The 15,556-nt window shown below is 35.5% G+C and overlaps 1 protein-coding gene across 1 annotated transcript in view; it reads right to left on the reverse strand.

Annotated features, from left to right (window-relative positions):
• LOC127217875 (heat shock factor protein 3) overlaps positions 1 to 15,316 on the reverse strand; it is a 49,035-nt gene extending 33,719 nt beyond the window's left edge. Inside the window, exons 1-2 of the mRNA XM_051178881.1 lie at positions 15,221 to 15,316; positions 6,917 to 7,025 (exon numbers count right to left, since the gene is read on the reverse strand). Coding sequence (XP_051034838.1) covers positions 6,917 to 7,025; positions 15,221 to 15,316 — 205 coding nt within the window. The remainder of the gene's footprint in view (positions 1 to 6,916; positions 7,026 to 15,220) is intronic.
• Between the last annotated feature and the right edge of the window lie 240 nt (positions 15,317 to 15,556).

The raw sequence follows: 15,556 nt of genomic DNA on the forward strand, positions 1-15,556 counted from the left end.
CCTCTTACCATCCTGATGTCACCCTATAGATCTATATCTACCAGTGTTTCTCTTTTTTTCTGAAATATCCCTTCTAATAATCTTTTTAAGGCAGTCATACATGATTTAGTCTGTATTTATCACAAAATATGTTTCATCCCTAATCAATTATGATGATACAAGGAGTTCTTGGGTAGTTACAGAGAGTTCTGGGGTGGAGAAGCAGAACAGGGGGTGCTCTCCCACATAATCCATTAAGTCTTCTTATAGACTATAAAACAGCTTATACAGATAAACGACAGTGTTTGGAACAACTGTGGCCATGTGTATGGGGCTAAATGCTTCTTAAAATTTGAATAATATGGGCCTAATATGTAAAGTGAGAAGATTTTAAAATAATTTTTTTAAAAAAAAATCAAATAATGGCCGTGTCTCTTACTAATGGTCACAGTTATTGAGGCATTTGTCCATGAAAAATGTAGTACATCAACAGCCCTGGCTGAGAGTATAGGTCATACAACAACATCTTTAGGGGCTGAAGAAATGATGTGTGACAACCCTGCAGTTTTCTCAAGGTATCTGTGGAGTATTCCAAATGGCTAATTTTTCCTTTAGGGAAGTATGGCTAGCTGGCAGACTGGAAAATAAGGGAGAGACAGATATGAGATAAATATGAAGGCAGTTTTTCCCAGCCTCCAAAATATTTGCTCAATATATGAAGGTGCTTACAATTTAAATATACATAATTTACTATTAATAGTAATAGAAATTTTTTACAATGCCTTAACAGTTTTTAATACCTGAACAGTGCCTGTACAGGTCCATCTCATCTTTCTCTCATGTATGCATGCACGTACACAAAACACAAACACACACCATAGTCTTAAAAATAGAACAAGGAGCACAATAAACAGAAAAGGATGATTTGGAGAAAGGGTATGATAGCCAGACTGAGGAGATGCATTTTATTCTATGTAATGTGCTGGAGATCAAACTAATATTTGGGGGAAAGTAACACAATTAGTTTTGTGTAACTTACCAGATGGAGGTGTCTGTAATATATTGAATAAAATAAAAATTGAATAAAAGCAGAATACTACCTAAAATTGTCTTTGGATAGTGAAAGAATAAATTGGAGGTATACTGAGAAAATACAAAATGTTAATATTTTCTTCATAATCACTGTGCAAATAAGGATACTCCTAAAAGAAGAAACATGGCTAAGATTTTCTAAAAATATTCATTTTTCTTAGTAATTATGGAAGTGTAAATCAGAACAACTTTGAGAGTCCGTCTTACCCCAGTTATAATGGCAATGATCAACAAAACAACCAACAACAACTGCTAGAGCAGGTTTGAGGGAAAGGGAACCCAATTTACTCTTGGGATTGCAAACTGGTGCAGGCTCTCTGGAAATTGGTGTGGGGAATTCTTACAAGGCTAAAAATTAATCTGCCATGTGAACCAGCTATACCACATATGGCAAATGCCCAAATGACTCAACATCCTACTCTACAGATATTTGCTCAGCCATGTTCACTGATTCTATAGTCACAATATCTAGGAAATGGAAGCAGCCGAAATGTCTTTTAACCAATGAATGAATAATGAAAGTACATTACATATATGCTAAGGGATATTATTTAGCTGTAAAAAAATAAAATCATGAACTTATCAGGGAATTGAACTAAACTAGAAAATAGCACATAGAGTGTAGTAACTCACACCAAGAAAGCTAAGTATAACTTGTTCTCTCTCAGGTTTTTAGCTCTAGATCTTGACATGAGAGCACATTTCCTGGAGTAAGTTCAAAGATTGGGAAAGTAAAATAGTGGAGGTGAAGAGCAGTAGAAAAAGGAATAGCAAGATACAAGTGATCTAACTGGGGAAATGGGAAAAGAGGGGCTCCAAATAGGGAGTTGGAGGGAGATAAATGAGAGTAAAATAACAGTAAAGGTATATGTAATACATGCAAGTCATAAGGAATCATTCTACCAACTATCTGCCTTTAAAAAGTCTACAACATGTGTAAGTCTCTAGGCTGAAAATGCTCCCTCCAAGAGCCTAAAACCATCAATCAAAAACCCTAACAGCAAACATAAGGAGCCCTCTTTTGAGTTGTTTGTCAGGGTTGTCAAAGAGGCTCCCAAAATATTACAGGCTATTGCTATTTCACTTGATTATCTACCCCCCAATATGTGGAAAATCTCTGTTGCTGAAAACCCCATACACTTCGGGCCCAAAGGCCCTTGAGCTGAAACTAACCTGGATGCCTCAGGGAGACCTGAGGACTGGCTGTCATAGTACCAGAAGGTTACGTGAAGCTTCTATAGCAGGGAAACAACCAACAGTCCTATCCAGCTATGAAATCTATTAACTATAAAGACAAAAATTGCACATTAACCCTATAGGTATAATAGTGGCATGCATAGCTTGGAACTAGCCAACAACTTTCTAATTGGACTTAAGACACTTTCAACAAGAAAAAAAGTGTGCTTGATACTGGAAATCTAGGAAACTAGCCAGGACCAGGGAAGTCATGGATCTTGAAGGGAAACATAACCACCACTCTACAAGCCAAAATAATCCCTAATTACATTTTAAATAGTTGTCCTTTTTCCCTCAGATAAGTGTTATCCTCACTCCTCATCAAGGAAACTTTTTGCAACAGACAGAAACCATTGTGGAAAACCATAACCAATCAAAATAGAGTTATGGAGTACATTGCCAACTGACAAATTCATAAAAAACTCCTGAACCCAAGTCTCAGGGAACATTACAGAAGAAGTAGCAGAAATATTTTAAAGATAGAGGAACACAGAGTTTGTTCTGAAGATTATGCTTCCTAGTAATGTCAGAAACTTCACCCACATTCTCAGCAACATGACTACCTAAACATGGAATAAACAAAGTTAGAAACAATAGGCATTCTAAGGTAGATGAGGAAAAGCCCAGAAGGCTTCAAGCCTATGCAAAGAACTACAGGTAACTGAGGAATATTGAGAGCAGGAGAGACACTTATCTCCACAGAATAACATGTAATTTTTTATCCTATACCAAATAATGAGCCCTGAAGAAATTTATAAAAGAATGAACATATATTCATGTATTTGTTTTTATATATGTATGAATTATGCATATAGTCATGTATTTGTTTTTATACATGTATGAATTATGAATATGAGTGTTATAAATATAACATTATATAGCCTGGGCAGGTTGTATCTAGGTATTTAGGAATGTATATGTATACAATAACAATTAATGAAAAAAAGAGGCCATGAATTTAGAAAGAAAGGTGTGTATATAGGAAAGTTTGGGATGAGAAAAGAGAAGGGGGAGATAACAATTATAATCTCAAAATATTAAAAAATAATTTAAAAGAAGAAATAAAATTCCCAATAAGCACTTTGAAGGTTTTCAACATCTTTAGCTATAAGGGAAATGAAGATTACAATGTCATTAAGATTCTGTCTCATCAGAGAAATGGCCATTATCAGCAATGCAATTAACAATAACTGACCATGTGGATGTGTGGAAAGGGGAAAACTTACACACTGTTGTTTGGCATGCAGTGTAAAGTACTATAGCCACTTTGAAAAGTGTCCTAATGATTTCTCAAAAACCTGAAGTAAGAGGCTCACAGAGACTGAAGTGATAATCTTGGCACTTGCATGGTATTGTGCTAGTCCTCTGTATATATGTTATAGTTGTATAGCTGGATGTTTTTGTGGAACTCCTAGCAGTGGGAGTAGGGGGCTTTATCTGACACTTTTGCTGGTTTGTAAGGCCCTTTTCCTCCTACTAGATTGCATCCTCCAGCCTTGATATGAGGGTATGTGCTTTTTGTAACTTGTTATGCTATGCTCAATTGATGTCTCTGGGACGTCTGTTCATATCTGAAGGGAAAAGGAGGAACAGTGGATCTAGGGTAGAGGGGAGGTGGAGGAGGGAGACTGGAGGCACGGATGGAAAGGAAACTATGGTTAGGATGTATTGTATGAGACAAGAACAAATAACAACAAAAAGCAAATATGACCCAGTTATATCACTACTGGGGGTATATACTGAAATACTCTGTACCTTACTACTGGGATACTTATATATCTACCTTTATTGGTGTATTAATTATAGCAATTCATTTTCTAATTATTATTTAGAAATGAAGATGGAATCATGCTAGATGTCTATCAACCAAATGAATGAGTAAAGAAAATGTAGTAGATATACACAATAGAATTTCTCCACTACAAAGAAAAATAAAATGAAATTTGTAAGTTAATGGGAAGAACTGGACTGCCTTCTACTGAGTGAATTATCCAGTCCCAGAAAGACAAGCACCACATGCTTCCCCTCAAATGTGAATCTTAGGTTAATAAAATACAGGCCAGTGAAAGTAAAGGAGAGTATTGGAGGCAAAGAAGTTCAAAGGGGTGAAGAAATGGAGAAAATGGGATAGAGCAAAGACTAACCAAAATAGAGCATAAAAAAGCTAAACAGAAACCTATGATCTTGTGTACAAGTAAAACATGTAGTAAGAGGCTATAGTTGAACATATATGATCTGGAAAAACTAGGGTGATACTGAGGGTTACAGGCTTAATTGGGAGTGGGGGTAGAGAAGGGAAAGGAAGGGTGTGGAAGGAAACAAAGGTTAACCAAATCTACATATGTATGAAGCCTCATAAAAACCCAGTGATGTATAAGCTAATTAAAAATACTGTTATGTAAAAGTATAAACAAAGTTGCCCTTCATGGGTGAACAATGCTGTTCCCAGAAGACATGGGTCATTATATGAAAATCTTAGTACCAGGCATAGTATACCTTCCTATGAACTATTGGTCTGGAAGACCCAGTGGCACCCAAAACAGCAGAGCTTTGTCATTACTCTTGGTTGCCCACCATAACCAGATGTGAAGACCCTACTGCTGAAAATACCACACACTTTGGTATAAGACAGAGAAATAAATCTCAAACTCTCTCTCTCTATTGGCTAGCTTTCCCAGTTTCAGGAAGTGCTATTTAGGATGCTAGAGGAGAAAAGGCGCAGGTCATCTTAATCCAGTCCTGAACTCTACATCCTACAATATTGACATGCCAATCAAGATTTGCCAAGTATGCATGACTATTATGTGGGCGAGCAACTTGGAAATCTGAGTCCATTTCCACAGGAGGGAAGCCATGCATGGTACTATATTATTATTAAATGAGGTAATTAGGGCTCTGAAAGCAAAATACTACCTGTTCCCACTATGAGTGATCATGGCTTCTGATTTTTTTTAATATACTGGATGGAATGAGGGCAGAGATGGCAAGAGCTGATGAAAGTAAAAGGACGCAAGAGAATAGTTTCCTTTTATCCATAAGTGTGAAAATAATTGATATATGTAGTTAAAGTAAGATTGGTTAATTAGTAATGCTATAACATTGAAAGATAAAGAGAAACAGTGGGCCAAAATAACTGCATGTATTAAATTGAGTGTTAATAAAGAAATTTTTATATTTATTTGTACTATGTCTACAGCTATGGTTGGCATACATGAAATATTTTAAGATAGTGTGTGTTGTTAATACACATCAAGTTTCTGTGCTTTTTGCTCTGGATGATTTAAAATGCCACACTATATATTACTTCTCACATTTAGGCCTTGAAAGTAGATGGTTATTGGTCAATGAATGCACCAAAGAGGAAGTCACTGTTCAATTACAAAGCAGATTCAGTATGTACATGGAAGCTTTTGCCCTAATTGTGATGAAGTGAGGAGAGACAAGGAATAATAATTGCAAACATTAAATAAGTCCCTCAGAGAAATTCTACTATCAAAAAGAGATTTGATCATATTTTAAAGATATTTTATAACAATAGTACACAATTTTCACTATGAAATAATAAACATCCTTAAGAAAATTTTGAGAGAAATGAAACATAAATAACTTTTTTAAAGTGTCTAAAATAAAAACCTTAATAATGTTATTACAGAAAATGGTAACACATTTTAAATGTGTGAAATAGTTATAAATCACTAGATTTAAAATATTAAAGTCACAAATTTTAAGCACCAACATTTTCATAAATATACATTATTTGTCAATACTGTTTGTTTTTATATTTATCTATACTAGTAACAACAAATCTATTAAATCAGGCCTATGGAACAGTATAATTCACATTTGTGCTATATAAGACTTTCAGAACTTTAAAGATTAGAAACAGAAGAACTAAAGAACTAAAATATATTTAATCAAGGTAATGAATTTCCTAGCTGTAAATTTGGATTAAGTATACTTAATCTCTTTAGTCCCTATTCTTTAGCACTAGCACAGTAAGATTAAACTAGATAACTCTTTGGTCCCATTCATCTGTATGATTCTGAACTCAAAAATTTAAATGAGATCTTTGCAGAAAGGTAATTTTTATGTTTCAAATGGTTCAGAGGATAATGGCTACCACAGGCACATATGTTTGAATACTTGGTCCCTAGTTGGCAAAACAGTTTGGGAAGGATTAAGAGATGTGGCCTTTTTGGAAGAGATGTTTCACTGGGGTAGGCTCTGATCATTCAAAAACCTGCACCATACCCAGTTAGCTCTCTCTGCCTTGTGGTTGTTTCTTGATGTGTGCTTTCAGCTACTGCTCCAGGACCATGCTTGCTGAAATGCTGTCGTGACCTTACCATGATGATCACATACTCCCTGGGATTATAAAGGTCCATATCATATGCTTTCTTTTATAATTTGCCTTGGCCATAGTGTTTTATCACATCAATAGAAAAGTAACTAAGGAAGAATTTTAGTCAACACAAAAAAGCTATGTAGAATTTAAATAATATACTATAGTAACAGCTTTCCATTCAACTTGAACTTATATTTATACATTGAAAACAAAACATATTTTTGGTGACAAATGTTAATAATAGTACAATTAAATCCTACTTACACATGTTGAGCTGTCTTATAAAGCTGGCTATTTTGTTATGCTTGAAGTATTTTGGTAGTATTTCATTGGAAAAGATTTCTTCATTAACAATCTGAAAGCTGTGACCATCCTTGTAAAAAAAGGAAGACCAAAACATAGTCATTTACAGAAAAAAGTAAGCTTTCTTTCACTCAAGCAACAATTCAAATTAATGCTTCCTGAACCCTGAACTTGTAAAAATTTAAAGTCCAAAATAAATTCTTCACACTGGAAGTATACAGGTCATTAGATGAGTATGTTCATAACATGCACAGAGCTCTGGTTTCAGTCCTTTATCATGGAAGGAAGTCACCATAAACATATAGAATATGAGCAAAAGAATTACCATGAGGTATAATGTAATAGACTGATCATGAAAGCATGTGTACCCAAATCTCACAAATTAAATATAAGCAGGCAAAATGGGACATGATAGAGCATATCTGTAATCTCAACATTGGGAAAGCAAAAACAGTTAGACTGAGGGCTTAAAGTCAGTCTGGATCATACAGGGAAGCTTTCTTTCCACAGACTTGAGTAAAAGAAAAAAAAAAATGAAGTAGTAATTCAAAGAAGTAACGTAGGTGGACATGGTGACTTTAATTTCAGAAATTGGGAGGCAGAGGCAGGCGGATCTCTATGAGTTCAAGGACAGCCTAGTCTACAGAATGAGTTCCAGGACAGCCTGGATAGGGAAACCCTATCTTGAAAAACCAAAAGAAAAAAAAAAAAAGAATTAGCCACTTGTAATGTTTAGTGTCAGTTGTCAACCTGATAAAATACAGAATCATCTAGGAGATGGACCTCTATGCATTTCTACAGAGGATTAAACTATGTTAAGTGATATGGGAAGACACCTCTTATTTGCAGGTAGGATCATTCCCTGAGCCAGGCATCCTGGACTATACATGTGGAGAGGAGGTGGTGAGAAGCATGCCACATTCACCTCTTACTCTATGCTTCTTTACTGTAGGCACAATATAACTAGCTTCTTCAGCTCTGGGTACTGTGACTTCCTCCAGCATAATAGACTGTGGCCTTGAACTATGCATTTAAATGAACATTTTCTCCTTAAATTGCCTGTGTCAAGATATTTTATCACAGCGACAGAAAACTGAGACACCAATTAAGTTTTCAACAAAAGTTTTCAAAATTTAAATTACAACAATGAGATATAATCTTTTGTCTATCAAACTGACAATGACTTAAGAAAATATTAATCTTCAGTGTTTGCAAATTAACAAGGGAACAGATAAACAGGTTCTAATACTGTCAGAATTTAAATTGCCTTAATATTGTTAACAGTAAGTATTCAAAGTCCCCAAACACTTAGTCTTTGGCTTAGGAATTCTAATTCTAGACTGTGTAGAGAATAATTACTGATATGTGATAAGATTTAATAAGTATTGTATATGATATTAAAAATTGGAAACTATCATAACACTAATATAACTAAATTTATACAAATGAATATTATATAGTGATATAATACAGCTATATAAGGTTATTTACTAAATGAAAATGCTCATGATATATTTTAAGTGAAAAAGGCAAATTTTCAAAAGGTATAATAAATGATAGAGGCATTTAATGATCAATGCAATAATGATCAATGACAGACTACCTAAATTCTAACCCTAGTATCCTTGCTCCTCCCAAAAGATATTTAAACATACAAAACAATATTACATAAGCTTATAAGAGTAGTTATCAATGGATGGCACTGTAGATACCTTACTTTCTAAAAAGTAGATTGCAAAAAGAAAGTATTTTAACATAGGCAAAGGTGATAACATTTTTCTATGCTGCTCATTCTCTTAAAGTATAAATTTAAATATAAATGAAATTATAAAAGAATGAATTAACTCCAATGTCATGTTTTTTAAACTTGATTCCCTACTTCACCTAACAATTAGAAAAAAGCCCAGCTCATCTACTCTTTACCCATAGAATTCCACAGATAGTTTAGTGCTTTATAGATGACAAAGCTCATTACAGTCTCCCAAAGCACCAGGTTAAAGTGTGTGTGTGTATGTGTGTGTGTGGTGTATGTATATGTTTATAGGTCTATGTGCCTATGTATGTATGCATGTGCTTCTGGAATCCAGAGGAGGACATTACATTAGGTGTCTTGCTCTATTTCTCTACTTTACGCCCTTGAGCCAAGGTCTCTTACTGTAATGAACCTGGTACTAGGTAAGTAACCAGAAAGCCCCAGGGATTCTCCTGTCACACACACACAAACATACACACACACACACACACACACACACACACACACACAAAGAGAGAGAGACAGAGAGAGAGTTTTTACTAAGATTTTGGGATCTGAACTTAGATCTTTTGCTTGTGTAGCAAGCCACTAAATCATTTCCCTGCCCCTGGAGCCAAGGATTTTAATTCATTCTAGTCTAGTCATTACTGGGTTCCCTGAGTCACTCTATAAAAAAGGTATGTGCATTTTAGGAGGATAGGATTATCTTTAGTTAGCTTTGAGTCACAAAACTATTCATAAACTAATTTATTGTAAGACCAGAATCCAAATCACCTTAGCTTTTCCCAGAACTGACTTGTCTTCAGAGATTAATAAAGAATGTCACACAATATCTGTAAAATATCATATTACTGTGTTTCTTGATCAAACCTTTGTGGAGATATAAAAATAATTCAATTAAAAGGAGTCAAGACTTTAAAAATGTCATAGAGAAGAACATTAACTACAAACTGGATGAAAGGTTTTTGAATAATTAGAGGCTTGACAATGATACATAATGAAATGAAAGAAAAGGTAATGATGTATGTTTCAAGTTAACCACATTGTTTATTTTGCCCCATCTTTAGCTTTTTGAGAATGGAATAGTGAGTATTGAAAACAACACATATCAGAAAGATCATGGTGACATTACACAGGAGTGGGGAAGGGACTAACAAGAGGAGGCTTGGAAAATAGGATAGAGCAGTAAAAGAGGGGGATAAATAAGAACAATTATAAAGAACTGGGAATGAAAATGTGATCATTAGACCCATTACTTTGTATGATAACGTAAAATAATTCCAATAGAAAAACACAAGACAATTAGCTGGGAGTATTATCACATGTGTAATTTAGTATTCAGGAGGCAGAATCAAGAGGATTACAAGTTTAAGAGCAATGTCGATATACAATAAGGTCTTACTGAAAAACAAGTAGGGGCTTCTGGATATTGTCTCAGTGGCAGGGGTTTGTCCAGCAGCACAAGGCCCTAACTTTGGTCCCTAGCATTGGAAAAATTAGAAAGTAATTATTTAATTGTGTGATAAGAACTATATTCGCTGCAAAAGAGAAAACTATCACACTAATTTCTTTCCTACAGAAGAGGAGAAAATGGAATTCAATCAAGAGTTTGCTAACACAGAGCACTGAATTAAATACCCTCTCCAGAACAGATGGGCACTCTGTTTTCAAAAAATGTTCAAAGTGAAACTTGGCAGACTAACCTTCTACTGATCTTTGAGTCTGATAATAATAAAGGACTTTGGGCTCATTACATCTTGCCTAGTAATTTAATAACTAGCTGAGACTTATCACTTATAAATGATGGATAGAACTGATCTTATGTTTTCAGATAAGAAAATTGAACTACAAGGACAATAACTAATTTCACTGAACATACATTAAAGACAAAGGAGCTTGGATTCCTGTTGGCTAGAGACACTGCTTTGTCTTATTGAGGAATCTTTTTGTGTTATATGTGAGATGTAACAATGCTAGAATTAAAGGTGATAAGGTAGCACTATGGAGTACTGAGTATAATGAGATACAAACATATGAATATATATGTATTTAGTACTTCATAGTGCTGTCTTATCAGCACATTTTAAACTATTAGTACATATATATATATATATATATATATCAGTATACACTGTGTGTGTGTGTGTGTGTGTGTGTGTGTGTGCGCGCGCGCACGCGTGGGCACTCACATGTGTACATGTGTTTCTTTTCTGAGACGGTGATAAAACACGGTGATCAAGTCAACTTACAAAATAGAAAATATATTAGGACTTTAGGGCAGGGAGGCACAGAAGCTGGAATATGATGCAAATAGATAACATCCTCTACCACAAGCATGATTCAGAGAATGAGAGAGAACTGGAAATGGGTAAGACTATGAAATCTCAAAGCCTGTCTCTAATGACATACTGTGTCTCCTAAGCCACTACCAACAGTAATTCTACCTGGGAACCAAATGTTCAGATACTCAAGCCTAAGGGGAGTGGATTTCTCATCCAAACAGCCACATATGGAGCATGTACAGGAAAGGTTAAGACTTCCACCAAAGGCAATAATTGTTGATGATGAGCTACATACAACACAGTGAATAGGGATCGCTCCACCACTAAATTGGGTTTGTTGTTAGAAAAGATACTCTCTGAAGGTTTTCATAGATCACTATGCAAGCACCTGAGATTTGGAGCTGATTCAAAGTATTATTGAAATGATGTGGCCAGCATTTAAATATGATTCCACACTAGAGAATGACTGAATGGACAGAGATAGATAATTCAGTAATGACAGAAGTGTTCTAAAATTGTAGTGATAAATGTAACACTTTATAAACATGTTAATAAAACTTAAAATAATATTCTTTGAGTGAAATGAACAACATGCCTTAGTAAATTGTTATTGAAATAATTGATCCCATTTTAATGTTGCTAGGACAGAGCAGTCTCATTCTCGTTTGCTTTGTACTTCTATATCCATTATAGAAAACAATATTTGGGGCTACAAACTAGTTCAGCAGCTAATAGCAGTTACTGTTCTTGCAGGGGATCCAAGCTTCTTTCTCAGAATCCACATTAGGCAGTTCACGACTACCTGTAACTCCTGTTTCAGGGGATTGAAAACTTCTGATCTCCATGGGAGCTCATATTCATATGGTACACATACAGACAGCGCACACGCACACACAGAAGGGGGGAGATCACATACATATAATTAAAAAATAAAATAGATAAAAAAAATCAGTGCTAGAGTGTTCACTATGCTAATTGAAGAATTACAGTATATATCATCTTCAAAATCCAAAAATGTTTTTCTGGGCCACTGGGAAATAGCCTAGTAAAATCACCATCTTCAATGTCCAAAAAGGAGCTTTCATTCTATATATAAACAAGCAAACATCCAGGTCATGTACCATTGTATGTATGAATACATTTTGCTTATTTTGAGAGCATGATACATTTATTATCACATCTGTTTTTTTTATTTATGACATTATTTAGTTCGTTTTTTTTTCCCTTACTGTTGGAGGAGATTTCATTTTATCTAGTTGGCGCCGTTAAGATCAAAAGAACAACTGACATCAAATGCTGACTAGGATACAGAGAAGGGGGATGTCTCATTCACCACTGTTGGAATTGCAAACTGATGCAGTCACTCTCAAATTAGTGTAGAGAATCTTCAAAACATATTTAAAGAAAAACTTAGTTTATGACCCAGCTAGACCACTGTTCTCCTGTTCCCAAGGACTAGACTCCAGGAGATACTTGCTCAGCCATACTCATAGCTCTCTGATCACAATAAGTAGGAAAAGAAAACAACTAAAATACCTTTCACCAGATGGATGAATGGTAGAAATGGGGTGCATATATACATTATTAGGCTACAAAGAAAAATGGATTGGTGAAATTTTCAGGTTAATATATAGAATTAAAAGAGTAAACTGATGAGGTAACCCATACCCAGAAAGACAAATGCTGAATATATTTTGCTTATTTCTGGGTCCTAGTTCTTAACCTGTAGATGTGAGTGTATTGCCCCTGCTATCCACAAATACCAAGGAAAGGGGACCTGTGAGAAGGGGGCATGGGGAGCTCTAGGTAGAGGAATAGTGGAACATGGGTGCTATGAAAGGGAAACCTTGATTTTGGAGGGGGGAAGTAAGGACAACACAGGAGATGGTAGGAGGACAAATAACATTAAATGTGTTTGAAAAGGCTAAGGGGAATCACTTTATTTTATGGTTACTCAAAATTTGATAATTTATGCATAAAATGTATTGTATACATATATACATATAGGTTAATTTAAATTATGTCACTTGTGTTTATAGTGTTCCTCCAAAGCCAGAGAAGACTATCTAGCAAAAATGGCAGTGCCAAGTATGGGAAACCTACTTTCACGTTGTTGATAAGAGAAATCCAAGTGAATCCCGAAAAAATATAGTTATTGCTATTGCCTCCCAGAGGCTGAATTTACATTCCTACTGCTTACACAGGACTGAGAATATTTGAGCTGGAGCTAGCCTGAAAATCTACTTCTTGCAGTCTAACTTCCATAGAACCTGAAAGTACTATGTAATTTGCCAAGGGAAGGAAGCAGTCCATAGTCTTACCCAGGCATATTGCTGATAATCACCACAATGAGCAGCATGGCTCACCTGAAAGGTGAAATAGTTGCACTTATATTTTGAAAGTAACCAACAGCCATTTAACTGAACATGAGTCCCACTCAGTAGGAAGGAATTCATATGTGGCACAGTAAACTTGACAAATTAACCATGGTTGGAAGTCATGGACCCTAGAGAAGAGCCTATTACTGCCACTTTAATAAACCAGTATAAATCTTAACTGAATTCTAAATACTTATCCTTATAACTACAGATAAAGGCAGCTCTTACCAAAAAAAAAAATGCACACAAAACAAAACAAACAAAATCAACACTTTTTTCCTCTCAGTAAACAAAGAGAATTACAGAAAGTCACAACTATTCAAAACATATAGAACAACTGATGGTTCAGTGCCCAGATCCAGATAAAACCTCAACACAGAGGTCTCCAGGAACACTGCAGAACAAGGGTTAGGAAGAGTCCAAGCACTAGAGGACTAAGACATCTGCTTTGAGATAGTGTTTTCTATATATGACATGGTAACAGCACCAATGAACTTTGAATAAATTCATAATTATGAAAATCCAAGGGTAAGGATCAATGAGACAAAAGATTGACTCTGAACTCTTGGAGGCAATTTAACTAATAAGTTATTATCACTACTTTTGTGGTTTTGGTAATAAGTGCTTTACCAGTGATTTATATCCCAGCTCTAATTTCTTTAAATATAAAACATTTACTTCAGTATTTCTTTTGTATTAAAGTTATATTCATAAAGAAGTTATAAATTAAAGATGATACCCACTTGAGTAAGAGCTGTTTATGAAATAAGAGTGGCTATGAGATGATCTTTATTTGAAGTTAGCTGTGATACTTGGGAACTCATTATTTCACTTTATATTTGTGGTTGGCAGTTTATTAATAAAAAGTTTTACCTCAGCTGAGTGTGGTAGTACATTCCTGTATTACCAGCACTGGTAAGATGATCATGAATCAAGACCAACTTGGGCTACAGAGTGAAACCCTGTTTTAAAAGCAAATGGACATGATGCAAAAGTGACTATTACTTTAGACAACTAGCCAAAATCTGCCTTTAATAGATTCTACAAGATTTTATCTCCAATCAGAGTAATTAGATGTTAAATATAAATAAAATTCCCAGTGGGAAAAATGCATGTATAATTCACCCAGTTCACACAATGAGAGGCTAACAATGTCCCAGTGATAAAAAGAGGTGTATTACAAATTCTCTCAGAAAATGTGCTAGCCATGGAATATCCAGTTTAAGTACACTTGGCAGGAAAGTTTCCTCTTCTTACCAATCTGATCTGCACAGTGAGTTTCAGGGCAGCCTGGGCTACATTGTCAGACCGTATCTTTCAAAGAAAGAAATAGTATGGACTAGTTGTGTAGCTTGGTAGTAGAGCACTCATGTAACATACTGTATGATCTCACATCCATACATCCATTCCAAGTACCACGGAATTAAAAAACAAACAAACAAACAAAAAAACCCAAAAACAAGAAACAATAAATAAATAAATAAACCCAACAAGTTGTCAATTTGTGCTTTGGTAGAAAAGACAGGGTATGTGTTACTCATACTGTTATGGTGAAGCTGTCCAATTCTGAGTGACTTTTTACTCATGTAGAATGTGTTTAGTGAGTCTGACAGAAATAAAACAGTAGAAAATGAGCGTAGTTTTTGCCAGGAATCACAGCGCAGTGAAGTGAGGCTAAGCTGTCTTACGAAAGTCGACATCCACCAAAGGGCTGTGGCGTCGCAAAAAAAAAAAAAAAGTTCTTTACCTCTGTCCTTCAACCCGTCTGAAAATTTCCCGCATCCCGAAAACACTCTTTCTAAAGTTACTTCCCTCTGTTTACACCCACATTTCTTCCCGCCCAGTCTTTTACCTTGCTCCAGCGAATCACACTGTCCAAGACGACGTCGTCTACTAATACCCAGAGTTTGGTGAGAAAGTTAGGAACTGTCTTGCAAAATTGCTCCATGTTTCGTGGTGTCACTCCCTCAAGGAAATGTTAGTTCTGGAAAACTGTAAGCAGCAGCGAAAAACTAAGCTACCGTTACCAAGAGAGCAAATTCACCTCAGGTCAAGCAGCAGTTTTCCTGACAAAAAGCCGATTACCCGCCGGCCGTCAGAATTTAGCTTGGGGGGCGGGCCTTAATGACCCAGGGGACAATTCTCATTGGCTAGTTATAGTACCGGGATTTCTGAGCCTTCTCACACG

The sequence above is a fragment of the Phodopus roborovskii genome, unplaced genomic scaffold (assembly GCF_943737965.1).
Source record: "Phodopus roborovskii unplaced genomic scaffold, PHOROB, whole genome shotgun sequence".
Classification (NCBI taxonomy): Eukaryota; Metazoa; Chordata; class Mammalia; order Rodentia; family Cricetidae; genus Phodopus; species Phodopus roborovskii.